This window comes from Crotalus tigris, unplaced genomic scaffold, assembly GCF_016545835.1.
Source record: "Crotalus tigris isolate CLP2741 ecotype Arizona unplaced genomic scaffold, ASM1654583v1 scf7180000019553.37968852642:3898890, whole genome shotgun sequence".
Taxonomy (NCBI): Eukaryota; Metazoa; Chordata; class Lepidosauria; order Squamata; family Viperidae; genus Crotalus; species Crotalus tigris.
In genome coordinates, this window is record NW_024097591.1 from 574,127 (window position 1) to 591,386 (window position 17,260).

The window sequence follows — 17,260 nt, forward strand, 5'->3', positions numbered from 1 at the left end:
TCCAGGTTGCTTCTCTCCTGGATTAATTTCCATCTGTTGCTTCTTGTCCTGCCTTCAGGGGCTTTAGAAAATAGGTTGACCCCCCCCTCTTTTTTCTGGCAGCCCCATTCTACCCATCCACTCTACCCATCTTCAAGGTGGTTGAGAAATACTAGTCTAGACTTTCTGGATTTTAACTACTGTTAAGTTCTAGTTACAGAAGATGAGGAGGAGGAGGAGGAGGAGGACGACGACGACGACTGTGGGGTCCTTGGTGCTCTCCAGCTTGGTGGTTTTCTTCCAGATGTTTCATTACCAAACTAGGCAACAACATCAGTGCCAGAAAGGGTGTGTGTGTACTGTTGACATTGCCTAGTTTGGGAAATGAAACAACTGCAAGAAAACAACCAAGCATAGAGAGCTCCGAGGACAGCCCCTCCCCATTTCAACCCTGAGCTTCAAATATTCTCCTTTAGAGAGGACAATGCCAGGAGATGATAAGAATTGCCCAATCTGGGAATTCTAGAACCAAACGGACATACTTTTGATTTGGAGGTTCTGGACCTGCGCAAGGGGCTGGCTCCCCTGTTGCTTCCCAGCACCCCAATCCAAGCACTGCTCTCCGAGTGTTTGAGAGATGGCCAGGATTTTTAAAAGCCCCGGGTGATCATGTGGTTGTAGGGACACTGTGATGGTCATAAGTGTGAGGATCAATCTGAAGTCACTTTTTTTTTTCAAAAAAAAAAAAAGACTAATTTTAGGAGCGGTGTTCAAGTAGCTTGCAGAATTTGCTATCCAGCAGTTTAACCACAGTGGTAAAGCCATGTTGTCAGATCTCTGCAGAGTGAGGAGTCCTTGTGTATTTAAACTGACTCTGGTTTTCCTCTTTCTTTAAAAAAAAATCAATGCCCCCCCCCCAAATCCTGGCTTCCTCTCATCCCCATGCTAAAATATGAAGCACTGCACAGCCTACAGCCCTGCTCTGACTCCAGGGAGGACACCAGCCATATGCTGAGCATATGGCTGAGCCTTCAGCACAGATCAAGGGTGAGGTTTATGTGTCGCTTGGCCAGCGCTGTGCCAAATTGCCAAAGATTAAAGATTTTTAAAATAGCAAACCGTTTCTTCAAAGGGGAAGTGCGTGCTTGGAACAGTTTTTCTTTTTTTCTTTTTTTTTTTTGAAAAAAAGGACAGTCCTAAAAGCACAGACGTTTGGAAAGGTGAGAGAGTGGGACGAGAACCAGAGCTTGTCCTCGTTTTAAATCAAGAGTGCCAAAAAAAGAGGGTCTTTATAAAATAACATGCGGTCCCCTGGCTGGCTGGGGGATTCTGGGAGTTGAAGTCCACCTGTCTTAAAGCACAGCTGGCTGAGGAAACGAGAAAGCCATTTTTCTCAAGGTCTTCCTGTTGCAAACGCTGGTGGTCTTTCCAAGCAACTGCATCTCTGGCTGAGATACCTGCCAAACTACAAATTCGTAGAAAGGTTGATGCCCTCCCCCCATTGCTCCCAAGCAGGGTGGGGTCTAATGAAACCTATTTGGGGTGTCCTGGCTTGGAGACCCCCGCCTTGCAACCCAGTTGGATAGCTCCAAACTAAACCAAGGGGTTCCCACAAGCGGTTCTTACTCAGCCCTTCTTCTTTCTCCTTTCCCTGCACAATAATGGTTTAAACCAGGGGTCCCCAACCTGGGCGACTTTAAGACCTGTGGACTTCAACTCCCAGAATTCCCCAGGAATTCTGGAAGTTGAAGTCCACAGGTCTTAAAGTCGCCCAGGTTGGGGACCCCTGGTTTAAACTACAAGTTGTCATTGACTGATGATCATACTTGAGGCCAAAATTTCTGTTGCTAGGCAAGGCCGTTGTGTTAAGTGAATTCTGCCCCAGATGTTAAGCGAACCACCACCGTTGTTAAATCAGTACACTTGTTAAGCGAAACTGGCTTCCCCATTGACTTTGCTTGCCAGAGGGTCGCCAGAGAGGATCAGCGCAACCCTTAAAAATAGGAGTCAATTGTCCCACGTCTGAATTTGGATCACCTAATCACAGGGATGCTGCCACGGTCGCAGGCGTGAAAAAGGCTTTTTTGGTACTATTATAATTTCAAGCAGTCCCTAAATGAGCTGATGTAAGTCGAGGACTACCTGTGTTCGGTCTCCAGCCGTCACTCGGCTTTAGAGAGAACGTGGGGAACCAAGGAGAGCTGTGTGGCCCTCCGTGAAGGAAGAAGCCACAATTCCGGCATCTTTTGACCGACAACCACTGGCTGGGAAAGGTCCTTCCTCACACCAGGAAGATGACAATTGCTGTGACCTTGCCTAGCCCGCTCCCCATCAATGATGCTGGCACCATCGCCCCCTCTCTCTCTGGCCAGGAAGCGCCTTTGGAAGGCTCCTCCAGCCACCAGCTGCAAACGAGACAACTTGCTAAGTGGGGTTCACACCCTGCTGAAACAGCTGTCAGGGGTGGCCCCGTTCAGCACTGCCTGACACATTTGCTGGCAGCCCAGTGCAAGGATAGAGGGGGACCCCCGCGGCTCTTTGTATATGGTGCCTGCCTCGGAGGATATCCGGCAGAAGGAAGCGTTGATTTATAAAAAAATAAATAAAAGAAAGACTCTGAAAAAGCCCTTATCTTAATTCTGGATGCAGGCAGGCCCTCCGTGCCACAGCCCCACCCTGCACAGCTCCTGAAGCCTCAGCTCCACTAGTGGGAGGAGAATTGCGTTGGGCCACACACACACACTGCGGAGTTCACGCTGGCAGCCAAAATGCGAGCCTGCAACTCGTTAATTGACCTTGGCTCTGCGGCTGAGCAAAGAGGAACACGCTCCGAATTTCTTTCGCTGGGGTGTCAGAAGAGGGAAGATGGGCTTGATCACGCTGTGCCTTATTACAAAGGAGCCAGGCACTCGTGGCGAGAGGGAGAGCGAAATTAAGGTTAAACAGTGGAAAAGCAGAGAAGAACAAAAAAAACCAAGCTGGCTGGATATATTCTTTTGGGCCCTATCCGTGGATCAATTTTGGGTGAATTACTGCATTCGGCGCAATTGGTGTTCGGGTGGGTGTACACCGTATGTGTGTATATTGGATTTTGATGAGGGGGACATGTTTAAACTGTGGTTGTGTGTTGTTAGATGCCCAGAGCCACTTGGCCAACAGGCAGTCGTATAAAGAGAAGAGATAAAATAAATAAAACAGATTACACACAGCTTCCAAACCAATGGGAAAATTTAAAAAAAGCAGACCTGGCAAGCAGCTGGTGTTTTTTTTTTTTTTTTAAAAAAAAAAACCTCTTCCATATTTGCCTGAAATCTCTCTGCAAATCCGATCAGGTGTCATTGTATTCTTTAGAGGAACTAAATGGATTACTATAAGGAAACACCAGACTTTGGAGCCCCAGTCCAGCTAGAATCAGAAGATCCTATTTATTTGCTACGTTTCCCGGCTGGCCAACAAAGACGGTTCCCCTTAGGCGGTGTACAAATCCTATAAAAGTATAATGCAGAATAAACTAACCAGGCATGCAAAGGGACAATTCAGACTACAGCTGGTCCCGAATCAGCTGCCACTTGTAAAGGGATGAGAACCCCAGTTACTACATGATTGCAGGAGCCTTGTTGGTTATCCATATTTTTCTGGGTGCAATTCAGAAACCCCTGTTATCAGTCAGGCCCTGGGCACCTTAAGACAATCTGCTCTTGACTTGCAACCATTTGTTCAGTGTCCAGAGTTACAACAGTGAGGAAAAAAAGTGACTTAGGACCATTTTTCACCCTTATGACCATTGCAGCGTGCCCAGGGTCAGGCAATCAAAATTCAGACGCTCGGCAACTGACTCGTATTTATGACGGTCGCCGTGTCTTCCGGGGTCACGCGATCCTCTTTTGCAACCTTCTGACAAGCGAAGTCAGGGGGGGGGGGAGAACCCGGATTGACTTAACAACTGTGGCAAAAAAGATGGGGCAAAGACGACTTAGCCAGCCGTCTTGCTTAGCAACAGAAATTCTGGGCTCAATTGTGGTCATAAGTCGAGGACTCCTGTGCAATCTGTTCAGATACAACTAAATCTTCTCTGCGGTGGCCCTGAAAATACGCAGCCCTCCCCCGCCCCATAACAAATACAATAAATAAAATAAACAAAGGAAGGAGAAGAGAAGGAGAAGGAGGAGGAGGAGGAGGAGGAGGAGGAGGAGGAGGGAGGAGGAGGAGGAGGAGGAGGAGGAGGAGGAGGAGGAGGAGGAGGAGGAGAAGAAGAAGAAGAAGAAGAAGAAGAAGAAGAAGAAGAAGAAGAAGAAGAAGAAGAAGAAGAAGAAGAAGAAGAAGAAGAAGAAGAAGAAGAAGAAGAAGAAGAAGAAGAAGAAGAAGAAGAAGAAGAAGAAATGTTGATGGCAAGAGAGGAACAGAGCTGGGACTGGACAGGAAAAAAGGAGAAATCTTGCCAGCCGCCCTGAAGTGCTGGCAGCTATCTCAAAAAAAAAAAAAAAAAAAAGATTTGGGCAGCCTGGAAAAGAGGGTTTATCAGCAGAGACCCACTTAATGTGTGACTGCTGCATTTTCACAGCCCTCGGCTGGCTTTTCTGCCCCAGGGGTCAAAATAATTCATCTCGCCTTAGGGAACGCAGATCTTGATTCAGGGGAGAGAGGCTATCACTTATTTCTCTGCCTCGGGCAGCCCCTCCAAAAAAACCCAGCAAGGAACAGAGGGAGACATTAAGTTAAACTCACATCAGAGTCATCCCTGGTGGAAAGGCGCCTGTGGAAGGGGTGGGAGAGGGGAGCTAATGCGCTGGTAGAGCTAAAAGCCTCCACGAGGCCTCCGGATTGCCCGTGGCCCTCAAATACGTGAGTTGCAGCCCCCCAGAAATCTTGAAAAAGTTTGTTTATTTATGCAGATGATTTAGAGGGCCGCCCAGCTCACTCACGTGACTCTGGCTGGCTTGCAAAAAACAAAAACTCCAATTAAAAACCCCAATAAACATCAACAATCCAACCGGCCACATGATGGGCTCCTTGTCACGCTGGGGTCCCCAGGCCTGCTGGCGAAACCAGGTCTAGGGGGCCAATTTAGAACACAGAACGCAGAATTGACATCCCCCCCCCATCCAGGTAGCCCTTGGCTTAAAGGGCAAATGGAATCTGAATTTCTGTTCTTAAGCAAGGCGTGAGTCAGGCCCAACTGTATGCCTTTTTTTTGCCACGGTCGGTAAGCGAACCGCTGCAGTTGTTAAGTGAATCAGGCGGTCGTTAAGCGAATCCAGCTTGCCCCGTTGACTCTGCTCCTGCCAAGTCGCAAATGGCGCTCGGTGTGACCTCGGATTGCTGCAATTGTCACAAAGACACACCGGTTGCCAAGCGCCCAAATTTTGATTGTGGGGAGGCTGCGACGGTCGTAAGGGTGAGGACTGGTCCCCGGTCGCTTTTTTCAGTGCTGTTTGAGCGGTCGCTGAATGAACGGTTGTAAGTCAAGGACCACCTGTCATATTTTAGGGGACCAAAGGAGAGAGGGAAAGATGGATATTCACCGTAATTCCGTTAACTAAAATTGCATTTAGGGTTTTGATCCGGTGTCTCTCAAGAGCACACACAAACACACACACACAAACAGGATGGGCTAAGCGTAATTCTGGCGGACAGGAAGCTCGGTATCCTTGCTTTTAGAGAATGTGATCCTTGCTATCTTTTGCCAAGAGGTCCAGTGGCGTGTGGCCAAGCCATAGAACACAGAATCATAGCGTTGGAAGAGGGGACCTTGGAGGTCTTCTAGTCCAACCCCCTTACGCTGTTCCGGACAATCTTTTCTTGAAAACCTCCACAGCTTCCGGAGATAAGCCGTTCCACTGATTAACTGTCCTTGATATCTGCTGTGATCAGCACCCCCAGCCCTCAGGCCAAGCTCTTCCAAAGCCCCCTTTGCAGATCCTGACCCCCCCCAAATCCCCCCCCCCAAAAGCCTGCCTTGTGAGGGTTGCTTAACGCACTTCCAGCCTCCCTGTGAAATATCGCCTGGCAGCGACCATAAAAGGGAGCGGAGACAGGAGCCATCTGATGGGAGAAGCACTCCTCATTTAGGCCTGGCGGGCGTCTGCTGCAAATCTCTATTTTTATGGCGATTTTTATAGTCCAAAGGTGGAAGGAGACGAGAGGGGAGGGGGAGAGAGAAAGAGCAAGAAGAAGTCACACTCATTGCTCTAAAGAAGGGCCGTTTATGGCCATCACGGGCGGGGGGGGGGGGATCTCTTTGAAGAAAGCTATGGGGAAGAAGTATACATCTATCTATCTATCTATCTATCTATCTATCTATCTATCTATCTACCTACCTACCTACCTACCTACCTACATACATACATACATACTGTACATACATTTTTTAGATTAGTAAAGTTGGAGGTCATCTAGTCCAACCCCCTGCTCAGGCAGGAAACCCTACACCATTTCGGACAAATGGCTGTCTAGTCTCTTCTTAAAAACTTCCAGTGTTGGAGCATTCACCGCTTCTGGAGGCAGGTTGTTCCACTGGTTAATTGTTCTCACTGTCAGGAAGTTTCTCCTTAGTTCTAGGTTGCTTCTCTCCTTGATTAGTTTCCATCCGTTGCTTCTTGTCCTACCATCAGGCGCTTCGGAGAACAGCTTGACTCCCTCTTCTTTATGGCAGCCCCTGAGATATTGGAATATTGCTATCGTGTCCCTTGTCCTTCTCTTCGTTAAACTAGACATACCAATTCTAGCAACCGTTCCTTATATGTTTTAGCCTCCAGTCCCCTAATCATCTTTGTTGCTCTTCTCTGTACTCTTTCCAGATTGCTAACAAAGAATAAAGGGAGAACTGGAATAGCTATTTCGAGCTTCTTAACTCTCTTCAGCCAAACATACCCTTCTGAGATTCGAACCTGGGCTGTGTGCATGTTAGGCAGCTGTATTAACCTCTAGGCCACAGGCTCTTTCTCACTTTGTCAGCTATATCAGGGAGGGAAGAGACAGGGGGAGATTTACCTTGAGTGTTTTTTGATGCACCCTGTCGGCCCAAATATATATATTTGTATCCCTTTATTTTTTTTACAAATAACATCTTCAGCACACCTTCTTCCTCCTGTTTTCCCCACAACGACCCCTTGAGGTAGGTTGGGCGGAGAGGGAGGGACTGGCCCAAAGCCTCCCAGCCGGCTTTCGTGCCTAAGGTGGGACTAGAACTCACCGTCTCCTGGTTTCTATCCTGGTGCCTTAACCCCTAGACCAAACTGGCTATCCTAAGGCAACGGAGAGGACGTCTCTAGCCTTGGGGAAATCAACTGAGTGCTATTCCCTCCTGATCAATCTTTTGGGGACTGACTGGAGGAGGGACCTCAGCAAAAGATGGTTGGCATCACCCATGGTGCCCTTAACCCCTAGACCAAACTGGCTATCCTAAGGCAACGGAGAGGACGTCTCTAGCCTTGGGGAAATCAACTGAGTGCTATTCCCTCCTGATCAATCTTTTGGGGACTGACTGGAGGAGGGACCTCAGCAAAAGATGGTTGGCATCACCCATCTTGTTTAAGATCCTTCTCCCCCCCCCCCTTTTCCTGATGCAACAGCCGGCAAGGAACAGCCACATCTGAAGTCTGATGGGAATCTCTCCGGCAGCAGCACTGAAAAATCTCAAACTCTTCCTCCAAGCAGGTTCATTTTCGCTTCTAAGAATAACTGCGTTAGCTACCGGAGACCTCGCTGTCTCCACGGACTTGGCCAATTGCCTTGCCGCTTCGGTGGCTGCATCGCTGGGACATCCCTGGGACGAATTCTGGAGGTTAATCAGGCCCTGCGATTAATTATGCAGTTAATTAATGTCAGGTAATTAAGCACTATTTCATTCTGGACCGGTGGATTGGCGGCCTGTAGGGAAAGCCACCGAGGCAAAAACCAACTTCTCCGTCTTTTACTTTGTGTGACAGGGGTCAGGATGGGGGATTCTGGATTCGGGAGAGCCCCAGAATGGAAAATGGAATTGAAAAGAGGATGTGGAGAATGAAGAGGAAATAGGTTTGAGGGGAGCCAGTTTGGTCTGGCAAGGAAGGCACCAGGCTAGAAACCAAGGAGTTAGGGACTTCTAGCCCCACTTGGGCAAGAAGATCAACTGGGTGACCTTGAGTCAATCACCAGGAGACTGGGAATTCTAGTCCTGCCTTAGGCGTGAAAGACAGCTGGGTGACTTTGGGCCGGTCCCTCCCTCTCAGCCCAACCCGTCTCGCGGGGCTGTGATTGTGGGGAAAATAAGAGGAGGAAGGGGTATTTGGTATGATCGCCAGCTTGAGTTGTTGTTGTTGTTATTGTTATTATTATTGATCATCGCTGTCAGCCAGATGTTCAGACTGGATTTGGCATTTTTGTCTACCTATCGAGTCCTTACTAAGAACCTGGAATAGGCAGATGTGATATTTGGTGGTATTATTATTATTATTATTATTATTATTAATAATAAATAAAAGCAAGCTATAAACAAAAATTCTCCATGGAAATGAGTGAGCAAAGAGATTACAAAATTCTTTCTCAAATCTCAGGTTTTTCTTTACTCTTCTATTAATCTCCTTCTTTCCTTCTTTCCTTCTTTTCTACCTTCCTTTCCTCCTTCCTTCTTCCTTCCTCTTTCCTTCCTTCCTTTTCTCCTTCCTTCTTTCCTTTCCTTCCTCCCTCCCTCCCTCCCTTCATAAAGCCAAGGTATTGCCATAGTGCCCTTTTGCCAAATGCAGGGAAGCACTCTTCCAGTTTTCAGCCACCATAGTTACAGGTGGCTTCGTCCCAAAAGAAATTCAAGGGAAGCCGCCCACCAGCTGCTCGCTGCTTAGCCAGTTCCCCGAATCCCGCTGTCTGCAGCTTTGTCAACTGACCAGCGGTAAACAAACCAGGGTTTAGGGCGACGCACGAACCCCGTTGAGAAGTTCTGCTTCCGAGAGACGTGACGTGGCCTTTTTTTTTAGTTCGAGGCCAGCTGGTGGGGAGAGGGGTCAGCAAACTAAACAAGGCCAGCCCCGCCCCAGGCTTCCTAAGCAGCAACTCGGATTGTGTTCCAGCTCCTCCGACGATTCCGCTGGCGGCAAACGTCCACCAGCAATTGGACCGCGGGAGTGACCCATGCCTCGATTTGCGCTGACAATTTGCCACGGTAATAGCCGCCTGGGGCTTTTGCCTCCCGCGCTTGGCGGGCTGATAACCTTAACCGTGCCAAAGCCACACAGGCACTCAGTCGATCCATCTCTCATGAAAAGACCCAGCTGGGAAAACACGGCAGCAATCTTACCAACCAGTGGTCCCCTGCAGGCCTTAGCTCTTGAAGCTGAGAGAAAGAGAGGAAGAAAAAGAGAGAGGTGGCTGGTCCTGCAAGGACCACATCAGGTTGAAAGCTACTCAGGTGACCCAACGTAAAAGATGCCAGGGGATGGAGGGGGAAGCACCAAGCAAGTTCTAGAAGCTAAACCAGGGGTCTTCAAACTTGGCCCTTTGATGACTTGGGGACTTCAACTCCCAGCATGCCTGGCTGAGGAATTCTGGGAGTTGAAGTCCACAAGTCATCAAAGGGCCACGTTTGAAGACCCCGGGCTAAACTGTACAAAGAACAGTTAAGGGAGCTAGGTCTGCCTAGTCTATGGAAGAGAAGGATGAGAGGGGGAGAGGATAGCAGTCTTCCGATACTTGAAGGGCTGCTATAGAGAGGCTGCAGTGGTCGTAAGAGTGAGGACTGATCCTAAATCGCTTTTTTCCAGTGACTTTTTCGTAACTTTGAATGGTGGCTAAATGAATGGCTGAAGGATGAGGAGTATTTGTATTTTCATCCAAGGCGAGGGTAAGACTTGGCAATGGCCCCGTTAAACTCCCTGAATTCAGGAGTGTCTCCTAGGACTTGCAAGATGCCTAAAGAAGAAGCACAAGATCCTCTGCATTCCTTCATTTCCGCGAAGGTTCGGTAAACCTGCAATGGTCAAATATAAGTAAAGATTCTAACTCTAATCTGAGATTCCACAAATGGGTATCAGCCCCTTGGATAGATGGGTCTATCCAAGGGGTCAATACATGTCTGGGGTTCAGTAGGAACAGGCTGAACGTGGAAAAGTGCAGTGAGCAGAGAACAGGACACTCTCCACATTTCAATCAACAAATAAAAACACAGAGACAAAATCTGCCACCTGCATTGTAATTTTGACTTTATATATGCCTGCAGGATTTATTCTGTCCTAAACCCGTGCACAACACTTCCCTGTGCGTTTTGAGTCATGAACTCAGCAGAAATAAAAATTATTCACATTATTCATTCTTTTAAAACAAAATATAAGGTTGAAATATATCAGTGTAACGCCCGGCTATGTAGGCTGATGCACTGGGAGGGGTTAACCGCACATCTGGTGTCTGTAAGAGCTTTGAGGCCGTGATTGTGTTAAGATTTCTGTCATGGAGACAAGGTTAAGAGGAAATAAACACGCTGCTTGCTTGGTTAAGCTGCCCCAGACCACCCGGGTCGACGGCTCTCCTGCAAACCCTACAAATTGGATTGCCTCAAAGCAAGGAAAAACAACCAGCTGCTAGCAGTTTTTTCACAGCTAGGAATAAAATCGGATTGTCGGTAATCTTAATTTACATGCAGCAGCACATATGAATTAAGGACATATGGACTTTATGATGTATAAGGAAAGACTGATGAAGCACCAGCAAAAAAGCTCGTTAGCGAAGCCTTATAAACAACGCTAATAAAGCTGCTGATTTATTGCTATGGCGAAATTCAAACAGGAACCAAATGTTGAATTCTGAAGCTTTGGCGCCCCCCAGTGTTCACGGCAAGCAACGACGCCAGGTCCTGCTGAGTCAACTATGTATATTATATTTCGGGCAGAAATTAAAATCAGATCGTTTCTCAGTTATAAAACCCGAGACTGATAAAAACCACATGATTTTTCCTGCTTAAACAGCCATAATTGTCCTCCCTTTCCTCAAATCGTACACTGTAAGCCACAGAATGCAGGTAGTCCTTGTTTAGTGAGCCCAATTGGCAGCAATCATTAAGCAAAGTGATGGTTAAGTGCAGCCACAACTGCTTGCAATTTTTCCCTTCAGCATGCAAAGGTTGTAAACGTGAGGTCTGGTTGCAAGGTTACTTTTTCTTAATGGAATCAAGTTCTTTTCCATCTCTCTCGCTCTGTTTTTCATACAGCAATCCGTATACACAGCATCATTTTAAAGAAATGCCCCTACATGTACACACTCCCGTACTTGCTTTATTTATTTCCAAAATATTGACACCAGCAAAAGAAACACTCACTCAAACAAGGCGGTACTCCTGCAGATGGAGAAAAATTAATTTTGCCATAATCTGATTCCCCAACAAAGAGCATTTGCCAAGTTTTCCAGAGCTTCCATGTTTCACCATAATCTTACTGCAACTCGACCTTGGACGCCAATCACCCAAATTTTAAGCCATACAATGAGCACAGAAAATCTCTTTGCTAAAGAGTCTGAAGCATGAAAGTGACAGACCAATTTTTAAAATACCTTTGTTGTAAAGAAAAAAAACCCCACAAAGCAATCCACCACACTGAATTTAAAAAAAAACCTGATCACTTACCTGCTTTGGTTGATCGTCCAATTCCAAAGAACAGAAGGATTCAAGATGGGTCATTTATTTATTAATTTTGGGAAGAGACAATACACTCACAAGTATTTTTCTCCTGTTATTTATGACTGCATTTTTTTCTACTTCTTTGTCCTCTTAGACTTAGCTTCTTTTTTATAGATATTCTGTCTTCCAAAGGCTTCAAAAGTTTCTACTGTACACATATACATTTTCAAGCAGACGGACTTCAACCTCTTCGGCCGTTGTGTAATTCATAGATGCCCAACCAGAGCGATTTCCAGCTGGGTGAATTTCAACTCCCAGAATTCCCTAGCCATTGAGGAGAGAATTCTGGGAATTGAAGTCCACACATCTTGAAATGGCTAAGCCTGGGAAACAGGTCTAATTATTCAAGGCCAGCGCAAGTTATTTCTTGCGACATGCATATATGCACACCACACTCATGGATCCACTACTTTTAACATTTTTTTTTCTCCAATTCCTATGACAGTAGTTAGCTTAACAACACTGCCAGAACATTTTTAACGAGAGAACTGGACTGCAGAAATTACAAAATGCTTGCCAAGAGCAGGGGTCTCCAAACTTATCTATTTTAACCCTTGTGGACTTCAAATTCTAGCTGGGGAATTCTGGGAGTTGAAGTCCACAAGTCTCAGAGTTGCCACGTTTGCACATCCCTGGCCAAGAGCATGTCCGTTCCTTTTCTTCCATTCTTAAACCCAAACGAGGGAGGCAAAAATCACATCTGCCATGCCCAGCCCCTCCCAAAGAGAAACAGGATCAGTCCGCTGTTCACTCACCAGCATTGACGATCGCATCGACCTCCAACTTCGTAATATCTCCTCGGATGAGGGAGATTTTTCCATTCAGATTATTATCTTTGGGGTAAATGGTTTCTTCGGGCTGCTGGATCCGAGCGCCTGGCATGAGAGGGAGAAGAGATGAAGATGATGATGATGGAGGGAGGAAGATACTTCTAGATCATGGACTTCAAAACAGCTTTTTAAACAAACAAACAAAAAAAGACAACTCACTTTTGGCCATTTCTTTCCAGGTTGGGATCTGCTTTAGTTTGACAAAATCTTTGGTGAAGTAATGAGGACGGCGCTGTTTGTTGTTCAGCCCTTTCAGAAATGCTGAGTGGGAAAATAAAGCAGGAGAGAAAGAAAAGAATGGTTGGTCATACTGCATATCAATAAATTATTGCAGATCCCCCCCCCCGAATTTAGAAAGTTATCATTATCAGTTAGAAAGGAATCATTTTTTTAAGGGATTGTATTGCAACCTCAAAAGAAAATGTTTTCAGCAGCTAGAAGCTGGCGAAAAGTTTTGCTTTAGAGTAGCTAAATGAATGGAAAGCATCCAATCTGCAACCAAGCATATCCTGAGGCCAGGTAGTCCACATCTGGCAGAACCAGCATCTCGGTCATTAAGCAGTCACTAAGTGAGGCCGTAATTCTGCTTATGATCCGACTTCAGCCTTCCTTTGCTTGACAGACCTGCAAAAGTTGTCCATGCAAGGCCCCAGTCACAGTTATTTTGTCCCCCCCTTTGTGTGAACAGTTGCTAAACAAGGCAGTCACTAAATGAGGACTACCTGTATTTTTACCAATAGCAACTAGAGCCAGTTTGGTGTAATGGTTAAGGTGCCAGCCTAAAAACTGGGTGCGGTAAGTTGTAGTCCTGCCTTAGCCATGAAAGTCCAGCCCCACACATCTCGCACAGTTATTGTTATTGTGGAAAAAATAGGAGGAAAGAATATTATATATATTCACCTCGAGTTGCCTGTGAAGTAAAGTATACACTTTATAGTTTATATACTTTAAAGTTCACTTTATAGTTACCTATAAAGTTTTTTAAAAGCTAGGATTGTGTATTATCTATTTTATTATTTAGTTCTTATTGTGTATAGGTTTTGTAAAAAAAAATCTTCTTAATATTGTAAACTGCCCAGAGCTATCTTGTGGGAAGATGGACTGTTAATAAATTTAGAAAGAAAGAAAGAAAGAAAGAAAGAAAGAAAGAAAGAAAGAAAGAAAGAAAGGAAGGAAGGAAGGAAGGAAGGAAGGAAGGAAGGAAGGAAGGAAGGAAGAAAAAGAAACAGTAAGAATGTAATAATAGCAATAAATAAAAAAAGGATAAGAATGCAATAATATTAAGATAGGATAAGAATGTAATATTAATAAAGAAAGGATAAGAATGTAATAATACCAATAAATACATAAATAAATAAATACAGGATAAGAATGTAATACCAAAGAAGGAAGGAAGGAAGCAAGGAAGGAAGGAAGGAAGGAAGGGAGGGAGGGAGGGAGGGAGGGACATGATAAAAATGTAATAATAATAATACTCCTTACACAGCCAGTACAATACAACATACAAGTTGCAGGAATGAGGGGGTATTAAATAAGGGAGTTAACACATGCTAACCTAAGCAGGGGTTTTTTGCAACAAGGATGTGCAAGAACTGAGGTGTTAACTTGCTCGGTGTGCATGTCTCACTTGAGCGTGTCGCCCACCGAACCGATTGCCGTCAACTCTCTTCTCAGAAATTGGAAATTGCAATTCAGGGGTCTACTTCCAAGGAGACCCCCCCTCCTCAATGCCAACCTTGGGCACCAAAAAAGCCGGCAGACCCCACCAGGACAATTAACCAGTGGAACAACCTGCCTCCAGAAGCAGTAAATGCTCCAACACTGGAAGTTTTTAAGAAGAGACTGGACAGCCATTTGTCCGAAATGGTATAGGGTTTCCTGCCTGAGCAGGGGGCTGGACTAGATGACCTCCAAGGTCCCTTCCAACTTTACTATTATGATTATGATCCCCTGCCTTGTCCCCAGAGCTAAACACAACCAGGGGGCCATCTTTGAATCCCGAGTCAGCTCAGAGGGGTACATTTTCTTAGGCCGGCCATTTTCTTAGGCCGGCCACCATTGCTCTGAGGGAACCATTTTCCTCAGCGGGGACGCCAAAGCAGCCATCCCAAAGCCCTTCCAGAGGCTGGGGCTCCTTTTCAACTGCTGCTCCTGAAACCTCTTCAAGGTTTTTGAAAAGCCCAGCCTTTTGCAAAAGAAAAGAAAAAGTCTCTCAAGAGGACATTTTTCCCTCAAAGGATGGATGCAGGCCCAGTCGAGGAGAGGGATGGTCCCAGGCCTGGTTGCTAGGCAACCGAGGCCCTGAGCATTCCATTGCCTGCTGGCTGCAAATGGCGGCCTCTTTTATTTATTAATTAAAATTTAACCCACCGCCCATCTCTCTCTCTCTAAGCGACCCTGTCACCTCAGTGGCCTACAAACTTCACAAAGCAGAGGTGCAAACATTCAATAGAAATTAAGTACAGGCAGTCCTAGACTTACAACCGGTCCTTCAGGAACTGTTCAAAGTTACAATCTGTTTTTCACTCTTTTTTTCTTTTTTTTTACTGTTATGTTAAAAATAAACATTTTAACTATGTCTCTTTTTATCTTTAATTTTAAAAAATAAACACATAACCCTGTTTCTTTATACTAGGTTAAAAATAAACATTTAACTATGTTTCTTTTTACAGTTAGACACTTGAACTATGTCTCTTTTTACCCTTATGTCAAAAGTAAACATCTTTATTTTAACTATGTTTCTTTTAACAGTTGTTATTTGTAACCCGCCCAGAGTCACACAGATGAGGTGGGCAGGGTGGAAATTTGATAAAAAAGTCAGACAGAAACTTTCTTTTCCATAACCAAGAAGAGCAGGCAGGTACAGAAAAGGTAGAAGAAGTCCAATTCTGCAAAGTTTACAAAAGCCAATGTAGAAATACATAAATAAGGACTAAAGACATGGTTCTGGAGTCATTTTGGCTGATTTGAAGCAGCAAATCTTTGAAATAAAGTGCCTCTTAGATCAAGCACTAGTTCAACCCAACAGAATATTTTTTATTTTATTTTTTTTTGCAAAAGCTGCAATTTCTCTCCCAGACCAATGGATCGATGTTCAGAGACTACATCTCCCAGGATTCCCAGCCTGCATCTCATCCAAGCCCCTCACTTTGAGTAAAAAGGGTTGGATATACATGTTGGAAAATAAATGCACACGTGGGGAGAGCACCAGGTTGGAGAAAGCTGGCCTGGGGCTTGGGGCTTGGGAAAAGCAACCACAAAATTTCCCACAATGCTTTGCAATCTGCAAGCAAGCAACTGAGGAAAGTTCCCAGAATGCAATGCAGTTACAGTTAACTGCAGAAAAGAGTTTGCAGAAGCATCAAACTTCCAAGTGGAGATGTACTGACTTATATATCTAACAAAAAAAAAATACAATTATTAACTTCCCATTCTACAATGAACCACATAATATGCAGTTTAGGCTCCTAGTCTGCGGAATTAAGGAGAACTTTTCTGACAGAACAATTAACCAGTGGAACAACTTGCCTCCAGAAGTTGTGGTGCTCCAACATGGGAGGTTTTTAACAGATTGGACAGCCATTTGACTGGAATGGTATAGGGCAGCGGTAGGCAACCTTGGCTCTTTTATGACTCATGGACTTCAACTCCCAGAATTCCTGAGCCAGCATGGCTCAGCTTGGAAACCTCTCCTTTTCCCCTCAGCATGGCTGGCTCAGGAATTCTGGGAGTTGAAGTCCATGAGTCATAAAAGGGCCGAGGTTGCCTACCTCTGGTATAGGGTTTCCTGCTTGAGCAAGGGGTTGGACTAGATGATGATGATGATGATTATTATTATTATCATTACTATTATTATTATAGAAGACCTCCAAGGTCCCTTCCGTTATTCTGTTATCCTATAATCCCAGATCGATCAGTAAAATGGCTTGCCTCTAGAAGTTGTAGGTGTTCCATCACTGGAGATTTTCCAGAAGAGATTGGACAGCCATTTGTCTGGCCAAGCTTTCCTATCAAGCGTGGGAGCTTGGCAGAGATATTAAAGAGTCAGGAAATGAAAAGGGATGCCAGTTGCAAGCCACCAAGGGACGGAGGAACTTGCAGGAGCTCAGCAAGGGACTCCTGGAAGGAGACGCAGCCAGGGCAAGGAGTTGCAAAGACACACACACACAAAACCACACACTTTGCCCTTTTTCCTCACTTACATTTAGCCTCCTTCCAGTCAGTGGACGTGGTCAAATCCACCTTAGCAGCCATGGCCAAGGGGGCAGCTATAGCCCAGCTCCGGATGCCCTGTGCAAACACCCACCGGCTGGCACTTTTGCCCAAGGGGAGCCTGGCCCAGTCCCCTTGCCTCCCACCCGCGTGGACAGCAATGGGGCAATCGCCCCACTCCCTCCACAACCTCCCTAGACTGCCAAGCAACCTCTGCTGCTGGAGGGACAGAAAACTGCCTGGCATGGTTGCAAAGCCTGCAGCGGGCCGCTCTGGTTGGTCCCGGGAAAGGGCAAAGGGATTTTCCTCCCTTATATAAATCAAACACCTGGTATTTGGCACAACAGAGCCAAGGAGGGCGCGAGTTGCAACAACAGCTGCCGCTGCTGCTCAACGCACGAGCCCAGCCTCCGTGGCCCCGCCCCGCCTTCAGGTCCAAGGGCTTCTGGGAAATGTAGTCTTCTGAAACGTTGCTAAGGCCACGCTGAATAACAGATTACTGGTAGCAGGAGTGGGAAGGGACCTTGGGGGTCTAGTGGAATGTATTACAGCAGACCCTGCTCCAAAATAATGTTTTTAGAGAAGAGAGACAGGATTGCCT

General features: G+C 45.9%; 1 protein-coding gene across 2 annotated transcripts in view; it reads right to left on the reverse strand.

The window, feature by feature from the left end:
* The window catches only part of MACROD1 (mono-ADP ribosylhydrolase 1), a 167,993-nt gene extending 150,955 nt beyond the window's left edge, over positions 1-17,038 (reverse strand). The window contains exons 1-3 of one of the 2 annotated variants that reach the window (XM_039363514.1): positions 16,650-17,038; positions 12,607-12,708; positions 12,373-12,492 (exon numbers count right to left, since the gene is read on the reverse strand). In XM_039363514.1, the coding sequence (XP_039219448.1) occupies positions 12,373-12,492; positions 12,607-12,708; positions 16,650-16,905 (478 nt within the window). In that variant the 5' untranslated portion in view covers positions 16,906-17,038. The remainder of the gene's footprint in view (positions 1-12,372; positions 12,493-12,606; positions 12,709-16,649) is intronic. The other variant, XM_039363515.1, reaches the window with a different exon arrangement.
* Positions 17,039-17,260: the final 222 nt, after the last annotated feature.